The 19,410-nt window shown below is 51.0% G+C and overlaps 1 protein-coding gene across 2 annotated transcripts; it reads left to right on the forward strand.

Moving 5' to 3' along the window:
• The first annotated feature begins 464 nt into the window (after positions 1 to 464).
• Positions 465 to 11,888, forward strand: CRYBB1 (crystallin beta B1). 2 transcript variants are annotated; one of them, XM_006055564.4, is made up of 5 exons: positions 465 to 656; positions 2,470 to 2,588; positions 6,765 to 6,897; positions 9,610 to 9,752; positions 11,621 to 11,888. In XM_006055564.4, the coding sequence occupies exons 1-5, from the start codon at positions 474 to 476 to the stop codon at positions 11,802 to 11,804; spliced, it is 762 nt and encodes a 253-aa protein (XP_006055626.3). In that variant the 5' UTR covers positions 465 to 473; the 3' UTR covers positions 11,805 to 11,888. The 2 variants fall into 2 exon arrangements, with proteins under 2 accessions (XP_006055626.3, XP_044785933.1); XM_044929998.2 differs by lacking the exon at positions 465 to 656 and adding an exon at positions 1,049 to 1,200.
• Positions 11,889 to 19,410: the final 7,522 nt, after the last annotated feature.

The raw sequence follows: 19,410 nt of genomic DNA on the forward strand, positions 1-19,410 counted from the left end.
TGTGGCCTCGGGCAGGCCCCCTCTCCTCTCTTGAGCCTCAGCTTGCTCCGAGGGTATAAGAGGTTATCCTGAGGGAAGGATGCTGCATTCATGAGCCTCATATCTCTCGGGCTTCCCCGAGTGGGACATTCTTGTTATGAATCTGCTGGGGCACGTGGAAGATGCCCTGAGCCAAGAAGCGTGCTAAGTGATGAAAGCGTGAGAAGTGACTCCAGGGGGCAGAGAGGAAGGACACGAGAGCCAGCGGGGTGCAGGCAGCTAGGAGGAATGAGGGGGTCCCCCCAGAGGAGATGGGAACAGACAGCTTTCCAGGCTTCTGTCTTAGAAGGAGAAAGAGAGGAGGTGAGTTTGGAGGAACCTGAGCATACAGGCGGATGGGGGGACGAGAAGCAGGGAGGCAGCTCGGGGGTTGCCGGGCCTGCCTGAACCCGGGCCAAAGGGTTCTCTTCACAAAACTTCCCCAGGCGGGAACCATGTCTCAGCCCGTGGCCAAGGCCTCGGCCACCGCCTCCGCCGCCGTGAACCCAGGGCCCGACGGGAAGGGGAAGGCGGGCCCGCCCCCAGGCCCCGCCCCGGGATCCGGCCCCGCCCCCGCCCCGGCCCCAGCCCAGCCGGCGCCCGCGGCCAAAGCAGACCTGCCTCCCGGCAGCTACAAGGTGAGCGCGCGCCTGGGGGCGGGGCGGCGGGGCTGCACCCCTGCGCCTGCGCGCCCCCCCGCCCCGCCTCGCCCCGCCCCCGCCCCGCCCCGCCTCCCGCTCCCCACCTGCCCCCCCCCCCCACCCCGCGTCCCCGCCAGATGCCCAACAGGCTTGCACCTGCTTTCGAGTTTTTGTCGAAAGCAAGAAACAGAAGGAAAGAAAGCGGGCTGGCTTAGCATCAGGAAACAGCTGTCCCAGAAGGTCATCTCGGGCAGAAGGCCGCCCTCAGCCCCTCCTGAAAAGTGTTTCCAAGCGGCCGGTCAAGCTGAAAGGGCTCCCGGAGAGCCAGGCATCCGGTCCCCTGGGACCGGGTTGGGTTGCAACCGCGGGTATTCAGAACTGGGTCATGACACGCTGTCAGGCGGTCCACCCGCCCCCCACCCCCACCCCGGCCGGCTTTTACTTATGCGGCCCCTTATTTAATGGTTTAATTTCAATTTGATTTTTCATGAATACAACACGCATCTGCAAACCCCCTATTTACACGAAAAGGCAGGACTTGGTAAACAGCCTCTATCTAACTTCAAAGTGTCCCCCGCCCCCGCCCCTCCACTCCTCCTACCCTCCCCGCACGCCCTCCCGGGAGCCCACCTCCCTCCTCCCCTGGGCGAGGGAACTGCCATCCTCACCCGGCCCCCTCACCTGCTTGCTTGCTGTTTTATGTGCTTTGATGCATTATTCTTTTAAAAGTATATATTTACACTTCATTTGTTTTTAACTTATTGAAATATACTGTATGTAACCGTTCCGGGGTTTTCGTTTTTCTTTTGTACCTCCTATGAGATTTATAACAGCCACTGATGCTGTGGTGCATTGCTGTGGGTCATTTGTTGTGGCTGCTGTGTGATATTGCAGAGCGTGTCCATCACTCCTGACTATCGTGGGGTGGGTGCGAGCTTTGCTGTCAGCCATGTCACCTGCAGGAGCTTCTCTTGGGCGGATAAGTGTAGGAGTGGAAGGGCTGGGTCATGGGTGTGTGGAACCTCTCTCCCTTTTACAGCTGGGGAAATTGGGGCTCGGAGAAGGCACACGCTTGCCTCAGTTCAAGCGAATGGCAACGATTTCCCAGCTCCAGACCACGAGCAGTCAAAAACCAAAATTGGATGCTTAGTGAGAGGAGGGCATTAGCCCATGTAGACACAGGGGCCCCTGCTTCTGGCCTCCCTTGTGGTTTGATGGGTAGACTTATGAATGTTTCCTGAGTATCAGCTCTGTGGCAGAGGCTGGGGCTGGGAGATACAGAAATAGATCCACCCCTTTGGAACTGGTGAGTGAAAGGGGAGAGGGGTACTTAGAGACCCGGAAGAAAAGCACCAGTGACTGTGTATGTGTTACTTGTGCTGCTGATGGGATGGGCACAGTGAGGGGAGGGGGGGGCATTCGACCAAGCTCACTCAGGGAAAGGGTATCAGGGAGGGCTTCCTGGAGGAGGTGACATCTGATCCTAGACCAGGACAGGGGACATGAGTTCCAGGACTGGGGTGTGTGGTGGAGAGGGCATTCCAGGCAGAAGGAACAGCACAGATAAAAAGGCCTGGAAGGAAGATCCATCAGTTCCTAAGGATGGCACAGACATTAAGTTCAGAAGTGGAGGGAAGGCAGGACAGGATCGTTTCACAGACCTTGGCTCCGAGCAAGCTCTCAGTTGATTTGGGCACGGCCTGCTCTTCGGTACATAGGTACTTAATGCATATTTGCCCTGGAGCCTCTCCGCTTTGGAGGTACTCCCCCCTTACTCTGCTCCCTGGGCACGGGGGCTTCTTTCCTACAGCTGGTGGTCTTTGAGCAGGAGAACTTCCAGGGCCGGCGGGTGGAATTCTCCGGGGAGTGCTTGAACCTGGGAGACCGTGGCTTCGAACGAGTGCGCAGCATCATTGTCAGCTCCGGACCGTGAGTGTGTAGGCGGGCGGTGGGGGGGGGGCACTCCCACAGCCTTAGTAAAATAGGAATACGAAAACAACCATAGCTGCTCTTTACTGCCTTCCCCTGTGCTAGCAGAGACGCACACGGTCATCCCTCAGCACCCTCCGTGGGCTGGTTCCGGGACCCCCAGCAGATACCGAAATCTGCCGATGCTCAAGTACCTGGATAAGGCATAGTCCAGCCTGATTTCTGTATTCACAGATGCAGGATCCACCCCCACCCCCCATACTGGGGCCAACTGTGTATTATTTCTAGGGCTTGTTTCAAAGCCAAGAGGGAGGAAAGGGAGGTATGGTTCTCCTTCCCGTTTTACAGATGAGGAAACTGAGGCACAGAGAGGTGATCTGATAAGCATAAGGGCACACTGACAGTAAGGCATGATTCCAGGCTCCAGAGAAATGTTGTTTCTGCTGCAGAAGGGGCCCCCTGCCCATCACTGATGGCAGAAGCAGGGCAAAGTGCCAGGTGTCCACTAGCTGTCCCCTCTCCTGGGCAGCAAGCAGCCTTTAGGATAGTAACGAGCTTCTGTTGAGTGCCCACGAGGTGCCAGGCGCCAACTGAGGGCTTTACCTAGCTGATCCTACAGTGCTGTGTGGGAGAGGGGTGGTTCTTATTCCCATTTGATGGATAGGGAAACCGAGGCTCAAAGGGTGAGTGGCAGAGCCTGGGTTCGACTCAAGTTGACGAGTTTCACTCACAGTGCCTGTATCATCCTGCTCCACAGGCTGCCCCTGACTCTCTGGGCCTAAGGCAGGAATAATTGTCCCTTGGACATAGTGGTTGTGCCAACTTCAACCCCTGTGGACTACACTCAGGGCACAGGGCCAACCTCTGGACAAGACCCACAGGGCCTGTTTGCCTCATCTCTCCAGCCAAAAAGCCCGCAAGGGGTGTGATCAGCCAGTACACCTGGCATCCCAGGGCTCTGGGTGCTACAGAGGGCAGAGATAGGCTTTGAGATCAGACAGGCCTGGGTGAGTCCCAACTCCCCTGTTTACCTTGTTCAGTGTCTGAGCCTCAGTTTCCTCATCTCTGAAATGGGCAGAGTAATGGTCCCCACTCCCTTCCACTAGATTATTCTCAAGTCTGAAGGCAATAATGCAGCATGGAACTGGCATTCTGTGGGTGCCCAGACGTTAGCTGGTGGTAACGAGGATTATTGATGCTCCCTGATGCTCTGTGTGTTTAGCCAAGTTACCATGGGCCAGGGTAGGCTGGTAACCTCAGCCCCACCCTCAGATTCAAAGCCCAGCTGAGAAGAGAAGCTGCCGGATGTGGCCAGTTTGGGTTTTCAGGCTTTTTTCATTATCAGTGACTCAAACCCAGAGTATTTCTCCTCCAACAAAGATGCAGCTGGTCTTTGGTGTGTGCTCTGGGACTGCGCCTGGTGGGAGAGATAAGGACCTGTGTCCCAGGGCCCCGGGCCCGTGTCAGGACCAGCAGGGCCCTGGGAGAAACAGTGGTGGAGAAAGCGATGGAGGGGATGGGGTGAGCAGGGGGAGGGGAGGAGAGGTGTGCCCTCACACAGGTGGGGAGGGGAGGCAAGCCCGCCTGAAACCCACGAGGCCTCAGCGGACACTCGCCACCTCCGCCGTGTGACTTTACACCAGTGACTTAACCCCTCTGAGCCTCAGTTTCCCACGTCTGTGAACTGAGATTCCTGCACTACCTCTCTCCTTGTTCATATGAGCCACAGGAGATGAGAAAAGGCACTAAGATAGACAACTCCTCACTCGTATACCAGACCCTCACTGGGCACTGTGACTCCTGAATAAGACAGTTTTAGGAGAGGGTGGCAGGGTGGCAAGACCACATCAGTGTCTGTCTTTCCATAAGCTCAGATCTCCGGCTTCCCTTCCTCTTTAATCATGAACGATCTTGCTGGCTGTGTTTTCTCTTTAGACCCATATCACCTCCTGACAAGGTAGATGCAATCCTTTCTTCTCCTTGATGGAGGCTTAATGAGCTCAAGTGACTTGCCCAGATCACACAGAAAATAAATGCTAAAGTGGGATTAGAACTGGGGTCTGTCTGTTGCCAAAGTCTATCCTCTTGACTCCTGCACGGCACCATCTTCCAAGGCTCCCTCTCCATGCACCCACTCATCCATCCATAGATCAGTTCATCCATCCATCTGCACGCTTATTCTCCATCCATTTATTTATCCCTCTGTTCAGCACTCCCTCCATCTGTCCATTCTCTACCATGCATCCAGCCAGCCAGCAATACACTCCTCCATAGACCCATAGATCCAGCCATCTACCCAGCCACCTACCTGTCCATCCACCCATCTGCCTGTTCATTCACCCATCCACCCGTCACCCATCCACCTGCCCATCCTTTTCTCATATGCGCCAGCCTCTGTGGGGCTGTTGCACGTTCGCCTCTATTCTGGAAGAATAAATCTGCATCATCACTTCTGTCACTCTGCTATGTGGGCTGGCGCCTTCCTCAGACGAGACCTGAGGCTCTTTGGACGCATTCTGTTTCAGCCTGTGGTTGTAGCCTCCCCCGCCCCCATTTTCCCCTTCTCATTCTGGGTAACGGAGGGTCCCAGCCCCCAACAGGGAGATGAGACTCATGTCAGCGTCCCCAGCCCTCTCTTGTTCCCTGAGAACTCCGGGACACAGAGAGGAAAGTTTAAGGGGCTCCTTCGTCACAGCCTTCTCATCTATGAAATGGGCATCATCTTATCTCCCCCAGAATCCCTGGTCCTTTTAACAACAAGCTCACTTCCCATCCTCAATCAGGCTGCGTTGAGAAAGACCCCATCTGATGTCAAGCTTATAATTAATCCTTTTAGAGAACTGAACAACTACATATGCACAATCACATTTAATTCTCATAGGCATCTGAGAGGTAAATATTACTCTCATTTCCCCTTCCACTGCTCCAGTACTGATTACTGTATTCTGTATGCTAGGCCAGCCTTTATCAAACACGATTCAAGCACCTTTATCAATTTTTCCCTACCCCCATACCTCCAGGAATATTATTTGTTTAATATACTTATTTGATTTTTTACAATAGTATCTATTTATTTGGCTGCCCCGGGTCTAAGTTGTGGCACGTGGGATCTTTTAGCTGTGACATGAAAGCTCTTAGTTGCGGCACGTGGGATCTAGTTCCCTGGCCAAGGATCAAACCCGGGCGCCCTGTGTTGGGAGCGTGGAGTCTTAGCCACTGGACCACCAGGGAAGTCCCTACTTCATTTTAAAATGACCCTTTTTTGACACAAATAAACATATATCAAAAGAACCTTTGCATCACTTTTACAAATGGAAAGATAGTATCACCTGCTGTAAGTAAAAGGTATCTGTAGAAGATTCCTACCATGAACACAGTATAATAGCCTGCTCAAGGCTCTGGGCCGGTGGCCTGTTCTTCCTTTGCTACAAAGATAAATTGTTGTTGTTGTTCAGCTGCTAAATCATGTCCCACTCTTTGCGACTCCATGGACTTCAGCATGCCGGGATCTCCTGTCCTTCACTGTCTTCTGGAGTTGGCTCACATTCCTGTCCATTGAGTCAGTGATGCTATCTAACCATCTCTTCCTCTTACCGTCCCCTTCTCCTCCTGTCCTCAATCTTTCCAGCATCAGGGTCTTTTCCAGTGAGTCAGCTCTTTGCATCTGGTGGCCAACGTATTGGAGTTTCAGCTTCAGCATCAGTCCTTCCAATGAGTATTCAGGGTTGACTTCCTTTAGGATGGATTGGTTGGATCTCCTTTCAGTCCAAGGGACTCTCAAGAGTCTTTGGGGTTTTAAAAAATGTCTTCTGATGTGTTATTTCCCCCAAGTCCTCATAGGGCTAAAATTATGTGTAAATACTACATCTGGGGAGATATTTGGCTTCTGTAATTATATACACCATCTCATTTAATCCTGCACCAACTTCAAGAAAATAGGCAAATTAGATGAGGAAACCGAGGCTCAGAGAAGTGAAGCGTCTTGCCCATAGTCTCCCAGCCAGTCCGTGGCATAGCCTGGGATCAACCCCTCCCCGCCTCCAGCCTTGGGGCTGCCTTGCAAGGCAAAGATGGGAAGGCGAGTGTGGGGAGGGGCCTTCTGCCCATGATGGCTTCTCCTCTCTGCCTTCGCCCCTCCTGACTCTCTCTACCCTGCCCACCTCTCTCCCCGTCCAGCTGGGTCGCATTTGAGCAGTCCAACTTCCGGGGGGAGATGTTCGTCCTGGAGAAAGGCGAGTACCCACGCTGGGACACATGGTCCAGCAGCTACCGCAGCGACCGGCTCATGTCCTTCCGGCCCATCAAGATGGTGAGTGGCCCCTGGACCAGGCTCAGGGCTCGGGGGAGATTCTGGGGCAGGAGCAAGCCCGAGGTGTGATGGCCAGGAGACCTGAGGAGTCAAATGAGCAGGAGAAAGGAAGAAGGAATGTTGGGCAGTGAACTCTGAGCTCGTCCAAGGGCAATGTCTCTATGCTAGTCAATTCACAAGGTACCCATGATACACTCATCACGTGCCCTGGGGAGCCCGGGAGCTGCAATGACTGAAGCCTGTGTCCCCTGTTTAAAAACAAAACCCTGTTTTGTTTTTAAATATAGTTTCATTTCTTTCATTTTGGCTCTGATGGGTTTCCATTGGTCCACAGGCTTTTCTCTGGTTGCAGAGAGCGGGGACTGCTCTTCGTTACAGCGCACAAGCTGCTCTCTAGTTGCGGTGGCTTCTCTTGTTGTGGAGTGCAGGCTCCAGGGGACACAGGCTTCAGTCATTGCAGCTCCCGGGCTCTAGAGCACAGGCTCAGCAGTTGTGGGGCTCAGGCTCAGCCGCTCCCGGGCACGTGGGATCTCCCAGATCAGGGATGGAGTCTGTGTTTCCTGCGTTGGCAGGCGGACTATCACTGAGCCACCCGGGAAGCCCCTGGAACCCAGTTTTTTCCTTCTTCACTGCTCTCAAGAGCATGATTGAACCTGCCGGTTGTTGCCTTCCTTGATTCTGTTTGTAGAATGTTGCTAATTCCTGACTACACTTTAGAGCCTCCTGGGGAGCTTTGAAAAAATCTCGAAGTCCACCCAAAATGTCAGACATGCAGGTTGAAGCTTACGTGATGGCTGCAAAGAGGGATATTGCAGAAGGGCACGGTGAACTCCCTGACAAAAGTTCTATATACTGAATTAGCCCCTTTGTAATGTTTAACTAAAGTAACATAACTTCAAGAAGGTTCAAAGCTGAAACAGGTTGGAGTTGTCCCCGAGCCAGTCACAGGGTTTTTTCAGAGTTATGTTGATGGCGATTCATTAGCCAGCCACGTCTTCTCTCACCAAGGTCAGTTTCTGATGATGGTACCAACTTCCGCTTTCCGAGGTGGGAATTTTTGTAAAGAGTTGTTGTGTGCGTCCATTTGAGATTATCAGGTGCCCACAGCCAGTTGTTCGGCCTCACCAGATCTATCTTAATGGGTTATCCAATCTGATCGTGTTCTTCTCAGAATCCGAGGCTGAATTATCAGCCTTAGCAATGGACCCTTTGCGAGAATTCATAGATTCTTCTCTCAATCAATGGTCCTTATAAGGCAGTCTAGGTCAACAGACGGCTGTTTGATAAAGCAATCAGCTAGGCCACTTGCAGTAACTTCTAGAGCTTTTCTGTCCAATACAGTAGCTACATGTAGTTCTTAAACACTTGAATCTTGGCTAGTCCAAATGGAGATGTGTAACATACATGCCAGGCTTTGAACACATAGCAAAAAAGAAAAATAAGAATGTAAAACACCTCATTAGGGACTCCCCTGGTGGCCCAGGATTGAACTCAGGGGTGCCAGTTCAATCCCTGGTCTGGGAACTAAGATCCCACATGCCACATGGCACAGCCAAAAATTTTTTTTAAAAGACCTCATTAATACTGCTGTGTTGTCTGCCTATTAAAATTAGCACAATTTAGAAATATTTGCTTAAATAAAATATATTATCAGAAAAAAAATCCCAATGCCAGGACCCCACCCCAGACCAATTGAATCTGGATCTCTGGGGCTCATTTGCAGGCACTGATTTCTTTCCATGCCTCTGAGGTCTCTGGGTAGCCAGGGCTAAGAGCCACTGGTCTAGTCCCTCCCCTGTACCCCTGCCACCATCCTGGGTGGCCCATTTTCTCTCTTACCTCCAACTTTTTCCCCAGCTGGGTCCCCTGGCTCCTTTCCAGCCCTCTCTCCTGGGATGTTAGAGGGATCTCTGTCTCGACCATCTCCCACATGCAGTCATTCGTTCCACCACAGACACGTGGACATGTTTCTGCCAGGCTCTGTCATAGGCTCTGGGCATGCAAGTGTGCTTATAGCAGGCAAGGTCTCTGCCCCCATGGGAGGCAGCTATTGAAAACCTAATCACAGAAATCCACCTGTAATGGCAAACAGCCGTGGTGCTTACTGCACGGGGGTCTTGCAGGGTGTGCTCGGAGAGGGGAAGAGGAAACTGGGGCTCTGGTGTTGGGGAAGGGGGGGTGGGAGTGGCTGGGGTTGATCCGGGGAGAGAGCCCCCAAAGGATGGGGACCGAGTCAGCTGTGGGCACAGCCTTCCGAGGGACAGTTGGGGCAGAGTTTCTGGAGTGAAGATGGGCTGGGTGGAACGAGGAGCTAAAAAGGGGGGGCTGCTGTGGCTGCAGCAGAGGCAGTGGAGGGGAGCAGGGTGCAAGATGGGAGCAGGGACACGCTTCTCTGGAGGGTTCTGCCCCTGGCTGGCTGTGTGACGCCGGTCAAGAAGCTTAACTTCTCTGAGCCTCTGCACCCCTGATCAGCATAATAAAAATATTGAGTGAATTTGTCTGGAGCACTTGGTGTATTCCGGGCATCATGCTAAGTGCCCTATATGGGTTAGCTCTGTGAAGTAGAGGCTGACATCCTTATGTGTCTGGATGAGAAGGGCGCTTCGAGGCTGGATGTTGGCAATCCCACGATGGCCTGAGCAGGCTCAGCTCTCTCTCTCTCTCCACGCCCAGGAGGCCCCATTCACCCCTGACCCGTCTCTCCTTCCCCAGGACGCCCAGGAGCACAAGCTCTGCCTGTTCAAAGAGGCCAACTTCAAGGGCAACACCATGGAGATCCAGGAGGATGATGTGCCCAGCCTCTGGGTCTACGGCTTCTGTGACCGCGTGGGCAGCGTGAAGGTCTCCAGCGGAACGTAAGGCTGCTCCTGTGGGCCCTCGTCCCCTGCTTCATTTCGAGCTCAGGCAGGCTGGGAGGGCCACCCCCCCGGCCCGACAGGATGTGACATCAGACGTGCAGGAAAGGCCGGAGGCCTGGATTCTGCCAAGAGAGTGTCATCGCCCAAGGGGGCGGGGCTGGAGTCATGTGTTGATGAATTACATGGTGTAAACAACGCTAGCAATTGTCCTAAGAAGTGGGAAGATGCAGTGAGTTGGGGCTTCTAGCCCTGTGTTTGGGTTGGAGAAATAGTGAAACGAGGAGGAGCAGAGTGGATGTGAATAGACCAGTCTGGGTGGGTCGAGGAAGCGGAAATATGCAGGGAGAGTGGAGCTTCTGGGGACATGAGCAGAGAGAGGTGAGACCATGTAACGAAAGGGCCTTGGCCCTGTCACTGATGTGCTGTGGCACCTGGGTGAGCCACAAGCCCTCTCAGTGTCGCCCTCTATACAATGGGCACATCAGAGTTCTTAATCCCAGAGGATTCTTTCTGCTCTGAACTCTAGGATTTGAAGCTTTCAAAACAGAGGCCCCCGCCTTGACCCCATGTCCGTGAGAACACAGGGAAGGGCTAGATACCCAAAGGAGGTCACTTTATCCATCCCCCTACCTCCAAAGAACCATACAAGACACCCCTGATCTCCTCGAGGCAAGTGGAAGGCATCTACCTCTCCACCCCAGATGCTTTTCTGAGTTCCTATAACACCATCAGGGCTGTGGTCTTTTTCTTGCTCTTTTATCTTTCCCTGAGACCCAGTATTCCAGTATGTAAGCCATCTGAAATTTACCAAACATTGTCAATAAGCCAGGCTCTGTGCCCGGCACACGGCGGAGGCTGAGGTGAAGAAGGCTCAGCTCCTGCCTTCAGGGGCTTATTCAGTCTAGCAGGGGGATGTCAGTACACCTGTGAGATGATGTCCAGCAATAATAGATGAGAGATGGTCCACACAGGAGTTAAGAGGGAGAAGAAAGGTTTCTGGGACTGGGTTCTGTGTGCTGGAGTGGAGGGCAGGTCCAAGGTTTACCTGAGGAGGCTAGAACTTAAGCTAGACCTTGAAAGATGAGCAGGGAGTCTGAGGGAGACCTGGAAAGACCCTCCCAGCAGAGACAATGACAGAATTAGAAATTAATCATGTATAATAAGTGGTATTACATGCTTACAATGGACTGAGCACCATGCTAACTTCTTTCAATGAATCATCATCGAGTCTTTACAATACACCCATGAGGCAGGTTTTCATCATCCCCATTTCACAGACAGCAAGCTGGGATTCTGATAAGTCACCTGTCTAGTAAATGGCAGAGCTAGGATTTTAACTGATTGTCTCTGATACCAGAAGGTGTATTCCCAGCCACTTCACACAAATTCACTTTCCGACAAAGGAAACCACTTTCTGAACCAAGACTGCCCCTTCTTATTGCTAACCAGTCCCCAAGCCCTGTCTTCACTCCCTTGGATCCTGTTCTCTGAGCTCCAGGTCATCACTTTCAGTGGAATGTGTATTACTCTCCCTACCATGTATCTGTAATCCACTTAGCAAAGTACTCTGATTCATTTTCCCCTTTGGCCCCCCAAACCCTCATAAACCAGCTCCCATGACCATCCCCGCTTCACTTAGAGGAGGAAGCCGAGATCTGTCAGAGAGGTGAGATCACCGCCCAGAGCCAGCAGGAAGGGGCCAAGCCCACCCAGAGGAGCCCTGGGTGCCCCGAGCCTGCGAGGACAGGTGAGGGTGGAGAGCAGGCTGCAGGGCTGGATGCAGGACTCGCGGGTCCAGGGGGGTGTCTAGGTGCCCGGTAGTGAGACAGGCCGCCTCCACACCGTCCTTCTTGCTTTCCCCCCAGCTGGGTTGGCTACCAGTATCCCGGCTACCGTGGGTACCAGTACCTCCTGGAGCCTGGTGACTTCCGGCACTGGAACGAGTGGGGGGCCTTCCAGCCACAGATGCAGGCCGTGCGTCGCCTGCGTGACCAGCAGTGGCATCGCGAAGGCTGCTTCCCCGTCCTGGCCACCGAGCCGCCCAAGTGAGTCCACGCGCCGCTCGTGTGGCCCGCCCTGCTGCAGGCTCATCATCCCCACTTTCCCCACGCAAATAAAAATTCCTGAAGCCAAGCTGTCTCCTGGGTCTATGAACAGATGCAGGCCTCGGTGTTGGCGCACGACTTCGTCCGTCTTGATAAGTATTGTAATAATCAAAACAGCAAGCACAGGACTTCCCTGGTGGACCAGTGGTTGAGAATCCACCTTGCAGTGCAGGGGACACAAGTTTGATCCTTGGTCAGGGAACTAAGATTCCACATGCCGTGGAGCAACTGCACCCTCACGCCTTGACTAGAGAGTCCACGCGCCACAGCAAAACATCCCACATGATGGAACATAGATCCTGCACGCTGCAGCTAAGACCTGATACAGCCAAATAAATCAAATAATTTTTTGAGTTTAAAAAACTACAAGTCAAAAAAAAAAAAGAACCCAGCCAGTACCACTAAGTTCTTTGCATTCTCTTTGTATATCTTTTGGACAACTCTTCAGTTCAGTTCAGTCACTCAGTCGTGTCCAACTCTTTGCAACCCCAAGGACTGCAGCACGCCAGGCCTCCCTGTCCATCACCAACTCCTGGAGTTTACTCAAACTCATGATGAGTCAGTGATGCCATCCAACCATCTCATCCTCTGTGGTCCCCTTCTCCTCCTGCCCTCAATCTTTCCCAGCATCAGGGTCTTTTCAAATGAGTCAGCTCTTTGCATCAGGTGGCCAAAGTATTGGAGTTTCAGCCTCAGCATTTGAATGACTCTAGGAGGCCAGTATTGTATAATTCTTCCTATTTAACAAGTGAGGAAATTGAAGGTCAGAGAGGGAAAGCGACTTGCCTAAGGTCACACAGCTGTCAAGTCAAGATTTGAACCCAGTCAGGTTCCAGAGTCACAGTCTTAAAAAAAAAATCTGTGTTTTCAAATTCTTCTCCTTCAGGTACTACTCTTCTGATTTTTTTTTTTTTTTTTTGGCGTTCTCTTCTTACCACCTGTCTTGTTACTTATCATTTTTGTTTAAATAGATAGCATTGTGTGCTTAAATGCATTGATTTGTAAGTAAAACTCAATAACACTACAGGATATGGAAAACTGGCATCCTATGCCATAGATAGGAAGCAGTCATTTAAATAAATATAATTTACAGAAGGCCAAGCACTGAATTATCAGCAGATACCACTGCTTGCTTAAGCTTTGGCCTGCAGCCTGCTCACTCTTTGATGAAATGGGCGATGAGCAAGTGTTGGAGGGAGGTCTGAAAGAAGTGCTTGCCCAAACTGAGCTGTTTCTCCCTGATTTAATCAAAGAAGAGTCAAAAGAGGGTTATTTTCTTGTATCTGATTTAGTCCTGGGTCCAAGTTCCACCTAGCATCATCTCTCCCGCTACAAATGGCACATGCCCTGTGCTGGAAATCCACACCAGGCAGTATGACTCCCGTATCAAGTAGCTTTGACCGATATCATGAATCATTAATCTCTGCAGGAGGCCTGGGGGAGGTGTTGCCACAGATATCTTCCTGGAGGAGAGGGTATTTGAAGGGGGCCTTGAAGGATGAAGTGGGAGCTTACTTGGTGGTGAACAAGGGAGATGGCATTCCAGGCAGAGCAAACAGCAGGGTCCCTGCTACCCTACATGGCACCTTTGTGCAAATGATATAAAGATACTTCTTCCTCAAGACATTTGACTGTTGGGACTTCCATTGTGGTCCAGTGGTCAAGAATCCGCCTTGCAATGCAGGGGACATGGGTTTGATCCCTGGTTGGGGAACTACGATCCCACACACCACAGAACAACTAAACCCGTGCACCACAACTAGGGAGCCCGTGCGTCCTAATGAAAAGATCCCGCATGCTGCAACTAAGACCCAATGCAGCCAAATAAAACAAACAAAAGAAGACATTTGTCTGCCATCTGCCAGAAAGTATTGGTATAAATCTGTGATGTCTATGATGTCAGTATGGTACCCTTATGCAGTGCCCAACCTGTACAGCTGTACTCGGCAGCCATGGAGCACCGTGGGCAAAGGCACAGAGGTGGAGAGAGCTTGTGATGGGTCCATGTGACGCTTATTGAAGTGGGAGGAGGAGCTTGGTGGTTGAGTGGGTGGAGGTCGGGGGTGAGAAGGGAATGCAGAGGGCGGCAGAAGAGGAAGCCGGAAAGAAAAGTGGGCCTCATGACACCCCACTCTGTGGTTTTGCTGAGCTTCAAAGCTGAAGATCTTCCCCTCTGGGACATGCATTTTCCTTCTTCCTCCCACTCTAGTTCTCCCACCCTCCAATCTGACCAGCCTCTTGCGTTTGAAGTCAGGGTGTCTTGTCTCGGACCAGAAGGTAGGAGCCCTGGGTAGGAATCAGGAGATATGGTGTTAGTCCTGCTCTATTGCTGCTGCTGCTGCTGCTAAGTCACTTCAGTCGTGTCCGACTCTGTGCGACCCCATAGATAGCAGCCCACCAGGCTCCCCCGTCCCTGGGATTCTCCAAGCAAGAACACTGGAGTGGGTTGCCATTTCCTTCTCCAATGCATGAAAGTGAAAAGTGAAAGGGAAGTCGCTCAGTCGTGTCTGACTCTTCGCAACCCCATGGACTGCAGCCTACCAGGCTCCTCCATCCATGGGATTTTCCAGGCAAGAGTACTGGAGTGGGGTGCCATTGCCTTTTCCTGCTAGGAGCTACCAAATATTGGGCAAATGGCTTCTGTGCCCAGGACTCATTCTTGCCATCTATAAAATGGCAGCATAAACAAGTCCATCCAGCCTCAATATTCTGATGCTGGGACTCTGTGTTTCCAGAGTTCTGTGATTCTCAATGATTCTGCAATGCGTCTCTAAGTGTCCACGGTCCTCGAAGGCCAGTATCAAGCTACATAGATGGCCATCCTCAGTTCCTAAGGTGTGTGAGCACAGCTCTGAAACTCTGCTGCAGTGGGATTGTATGAGCCATGCAGACCCAACTTTTCACATTTCTTCAGTGCTTAGACCTCATCAAAGGCAAGATGCCACATGATCTTATGATCCAAGAAAGGCAAAGAGAAATACTATCCATTTGAATATAACAGTTACTTTCTAATCACTTAGAACTGTTATTTCATACTTATTGAGAGAACTACTTTAACCTTTTTATACTTATAGATAAATATATATTATATTTAAACTTATTAATATTTAGGAAAAACTTTTTCAGCGTGTCAATTTTGTGAATCCCATAAAAAGAAAACATGCCGGAAATCCATCAGTGAAGTGAGTCCTTAAATTTCTTTGCATTTATAGTCTAAACCTTCCAGATTGCTTTCCACTCAAAGCTGTTGATGTTTTTCTTTTTTCACAGGTGTTATATTAAAAAAAATGTGCACATTAGCATCGCTGATGCATAATATATACACTTGGCAAAAACAGCTGAAAAAACTTGGAAGAAAATAACAAACTAATTATTTTATATTTAATTTGTTTTTATCAAGATGTTTAACTTTTGCTACTGAATTTATGAGTAAACAAAATGTGGTAATAGAAAACAGAGAACCAATAAAAAGTACAAGCAAAAATAAGTAACAAGATAAAATGAAACAAGGAAAAGAAAAGAACATCTGAAAAGGCCAGGAGTGAGGGTCACGTGAGAGTTATAAAGCTATTATTGTTCCTCCCTTGAGTCCTAGTTCCTATGTGTCTCTTGAAATGTGAACATCTCACCACGTGGAACAGGATTTCAGAGCTTACAGATGTCACATTTTTGCCTCGAAACAGAAACTTTCAGTTTCTACTTAATCAGGTGCTCAACAGAAGCGGTTCACGGGCACGACGCTGGGGGATACCAGTGGAGCTGGACTTGGCCACGTGGCCACGGTGCCCACAGCCTTCTTGGGAGCTTCTCAGTGCTGGTTTGGATTCTTCATGAGTTTTGCTGTAAACGCCTGCTTCAGGATGCAACGCTTGGGCAAGCTGGGATGTCGCTACATTTCCACGCTAGATCCCAGGTCATGAATCTTTGAGTCTCACACCTTTGGGAAGACCAGGCACCTCGGCTATGCAATAGCATCTCCCATCCACAGTGACCAAGGCAGCCCACAGCATTTTGAGCACTGGGACGTGGGTACAAAGTCACGATGTGTGTGTGCAGGGTGTGGGACATGGGTGGGAGCTCCACCTGAGGCATCACCTCTCCTGTGCCAGGGCCAGATGGTGCAACTGAGTTTTGGGGAAAGAGCATGTTGCTAGAGTGCCCTGAGCAGCTTCTAGAGAGATGAGCATCTTTTTAGGGCCATGTTGCCATGACAGCCAGTCACCTGGATCCGATACCCAATATCAAAGGCCTCTGTGAAGCTTGGGTACCCAGATAGTTAGGGTAACCCCACATACTTCCAGCAAGAGAAGTGAACCTGCCCCTCTGTCCTAGCCTCCTGCCTGCTGCTGGGTCACCTCCCACTGCCCCTTCAGCCTCCCCGCTCCCACCACCCACCACCCACCACCATCCTGAGTTTGCATCTCAGCTCTGACATGTACTAGCTGTTGTCCTTGATCAAGCCCAGTTACCTGATAGAACCTCTGTTTCCTCATCTGTAAAGTGGGAGTAATGATAATAAAACCTTAGAGGTTGTTGGAAGGAGTAAATCACTAGCTTGAATGTCCTCTTTATAAGGTGCTTAGAGCATAGCAGGCATCTCAGGAAAGGGGTTTATTTATTTATTTATTTATTTTTCCTTTTTTTTTTTATATATTTCTTTTTCTTTTCTTTTTTTTTTTTTTTTAGGAAAGGGGTTTAGAATCCACATGCTTCGTGCCACATTTATTCTTTCTGGTTTCGATGACCATCGACAGAGGGGCTCCTGTGTGCCCGGCTTTGTCTAGATGCTGGGGAGACAGGTTGGGGAATTCAGAAAATGCCCCTGGCCCAGTTGTTCACAGGCTAGAGGAGCAAACAGGAATAAACTCTTTCATCTACACTTTCACAGTCACAACAGTTTCCCAGGCTGCCTTGTCCAGTGTCCATCTCATCAGGACATTTGTCAGGGCTGGGGGTTGGGGGTAGGGTTAGGCTTCCTCAAGGAGGAGACAGTCGGCTTGAGACCTGAAGGGGTTTTCTGAGTCGGAGGGCTGAGAGAAGAGGTCCAACCTAGAAACCAGGCGATCATTCTGGTCCCCTTCTTTAGCACCACCTCTGAGATCTACCAGTTTTATCTTCCAGATATTTCTAGAACCCAAACATGCCCTCCATGCCCCCAGCCCCGCTGGGTTGACCAGCTTCCCCCAGAGTATCTCAACAGCCTCCAAAACAGTCTCCCTGCCTGTCCTCTTCTGCACAATAGCCAAAGGATCTTTGCGGAAAGCAAAGCTGGCCCCTTCTTCCTCTGTTTCCCGCCTCCCATATCTTTCCAGCTCTACCAGACTCCTTCTTCTAGCCCACAAAGCCCTGAAGCATCCACCCCTGCAGACCTCCCTGACTGCCTCTTACCCACCCCACATTCTGTCCACTCTGCACTTCATGACAACAGTCCTTCCTGCTGAATGTTTATACCTGTGGGTCCCTGCAACTGACACAATCTCCTATGATCCCTGAGCCGTGCTTCAGGCTTCAGTGTAAACACCCCAGCCCTCCCTCCTTGGACCAGGTTGATCACCCTCTTTCCAGCCCCCTAATGCTTGCTGGGAGCTGCAGCAGACACAGGAGACGTAGGTTCTATCCTGGGGTCGGGAAGATCCCTGGAGGAGGAAATGGCAATCCACACCAGTATTCTTGCCTGGAAAATCCCATGGACAGAGAAGCCTGGAGGGCTACAGTCCACGGGGTCGCAAAGAGTCGGACAAGTCTGAGCAACTGAGCAGGCACGCATGCACAAAATGCTTGTTGGAGGGTTCAGATTCCCCCACCTGGATGCAGGACCCTTGCTCTTGTGTTACTGGCTGACTCTCACGCCCAGCACAGGGTCACAGGGTGCTCAGGAAATGCATGTCGCTACAGTCAGACCTCTCTTCCTTTGATCTCCATTTCTTTGCCCAGAAAGGGACATTGTAAAGCACCCAGCAGGGTCACCGTGCAGTGAGTCACACCAAGCCTGTGGTATGTGCACGATAAACACCATATAACATTATTCAGTAACAGCTGGTTCCACGGAAGCAGAGGAGTTCATTTCGCCAGTTCCAGCAGGCAGTTCCTACGTGGCAGCCACTACTTATTGGACATATGAATGAATTAATGAACGAGCTACAAATAAACACGTGGCTGGACATGGACAGATTACTTAATATCTTTATGTCATTTTTTTCTTATCTGTACGATGGGGATGATAATGGACCTCTGACAAGGTTATTAAAGGTTTAAATGTATAGAGAGTGCTTAGAGCCATGCCTAAATAGTATCTAATTATATTACTTATAGAAAGCTAATTATATATGTATATGAGCTTCCCTGGTGGGGCTAGTGGTAAAGAACCCACCTGCCAATGCATTAGACATAAGAGACCTGGGTTTGATCCCTGGGTCAGGAAGATCCTCTGGAGAAGGAAGTGGCAACCCGCTCCATTATTCTTGCCTGGGAAATCCCGTGGACAGAGGAGCCTGGCAGGTTACAGTCCATGGGGTCGCAAAAAGTGCGACACAACTGAGCACACACACAAACAACAACAATGTATATGCCTCTGTGTGTGTGTGTGTGTGTGTATGCAGTTATGGTGGTAACTATTATAGAAATTATTTTAAATAGGTAATATATGAAAGAAAGTGAAAGTGAAGTCGCTCAGTAGTGTCCGACTCTTTGCAACCCCATGGATTGTAAGCCTGCCAGGCTTGCAGTTCAAACGAAAAAAAAAACAAAGGCTCACAGTAAAAAGTAAGCCTGTTCCCCTTCCTCCCCTTCCTTCAGGTATTCAGCCCACATGGATGTAACGCACAGATCGGTCTATTATCTGCTGTTTTACAGACGGAGAAACAGAGGCACAGAGAAGTTAGACTGAGACGAGACCTACCAACCCAGAGTTTTCGTCTTGTCTGTCAGGGATTCTCCACCTCACACTACTGACATTTTAGGCTGGACGGCACTTGGTTTTGGGGGAAGGAGGTCAGCCCTCCTCCCCTTCATGTAGGCTATTTAGCAGCATCCCAGGCCTCCAGCCACTAGATTCCAGTAGAAACATACTCCCACCTTCAGCGCCCCCCCTCCCTCCGCAGCGGTGACAATCTAAAACGTCTTCAGACTTTTCTAAATGTCTTCCTGGGAGCGGGGCGGCCCGCAAGAGAGCGAAATCACACCCTCTTTGAGAACCCCTGATGTATACGAACTGTAGCGCAGCCCTTCCCTCTCGTCTCTTTTGTTTTATGCAAACAGCATTTAAAACACTCTGCCCAGGGTCTGGTTTTCTTCTCCCACACCAATTCCTGGCGATCATTCCACTCCCCGGCATACAGACAGAGGGAAATTCTCTTAAACAGAACTGCCGGCGGGAGGAAAAGTGGTAAGCTGCCTAGGCCTGGGGGTAAACCAGCATGCGGTCCAGGGTTGCTCTGGGACGTCTCCCTGGGACGCCCCGCCCCACCGCGCGGTCTGGAGGCGGGACGGGGATGTTGGGGAGCGGCCGTGGGCGGGCCTGAAAGGGGGCGGGACCACGTTCCAGGCACGCC

This window comes from Bubalus bubalis, chromosome 17, assembly GCF_019923935.1.
Source record: "Bubalus bubalis isolate 160015118507 breed Murrah chromosome 17, NDDB_SH_1, whole genome shotgun sequence".
Classification (NCBI taxonomy): Eukaryota; Metazoa; Chordata; class Mammalia; order Artiodactyla; family Bovidae; genus Bubalus; species Bubalus bubalis.

Excerpts from the sequence above, each read along its gene's own strand:
- CRYBB1 (XM_006055564.4), top strand. The coding sequence starts at position 474 with ATGTCTCAGCCCGTGGCCAAGGCCTCGGCCACCGCCTCCGCCGCCGTG. Across the intron at positions 657-2,469 it reads TGCCTCCCGGCAGCTACAAG|CTGGTGGTCTTTGAGCAGGA; the intron begins GTGAGCGCGCGC and ends TCTTTCCTACAG. Across the intron at positions 9,753-11,620 it reads GTGAAGGTCTCCAGCGGAAC|CTGGGTTGGCTACCAGTATC; the intron begins GTAAGGCTGCTC and ends CTTTCCCCCCAG.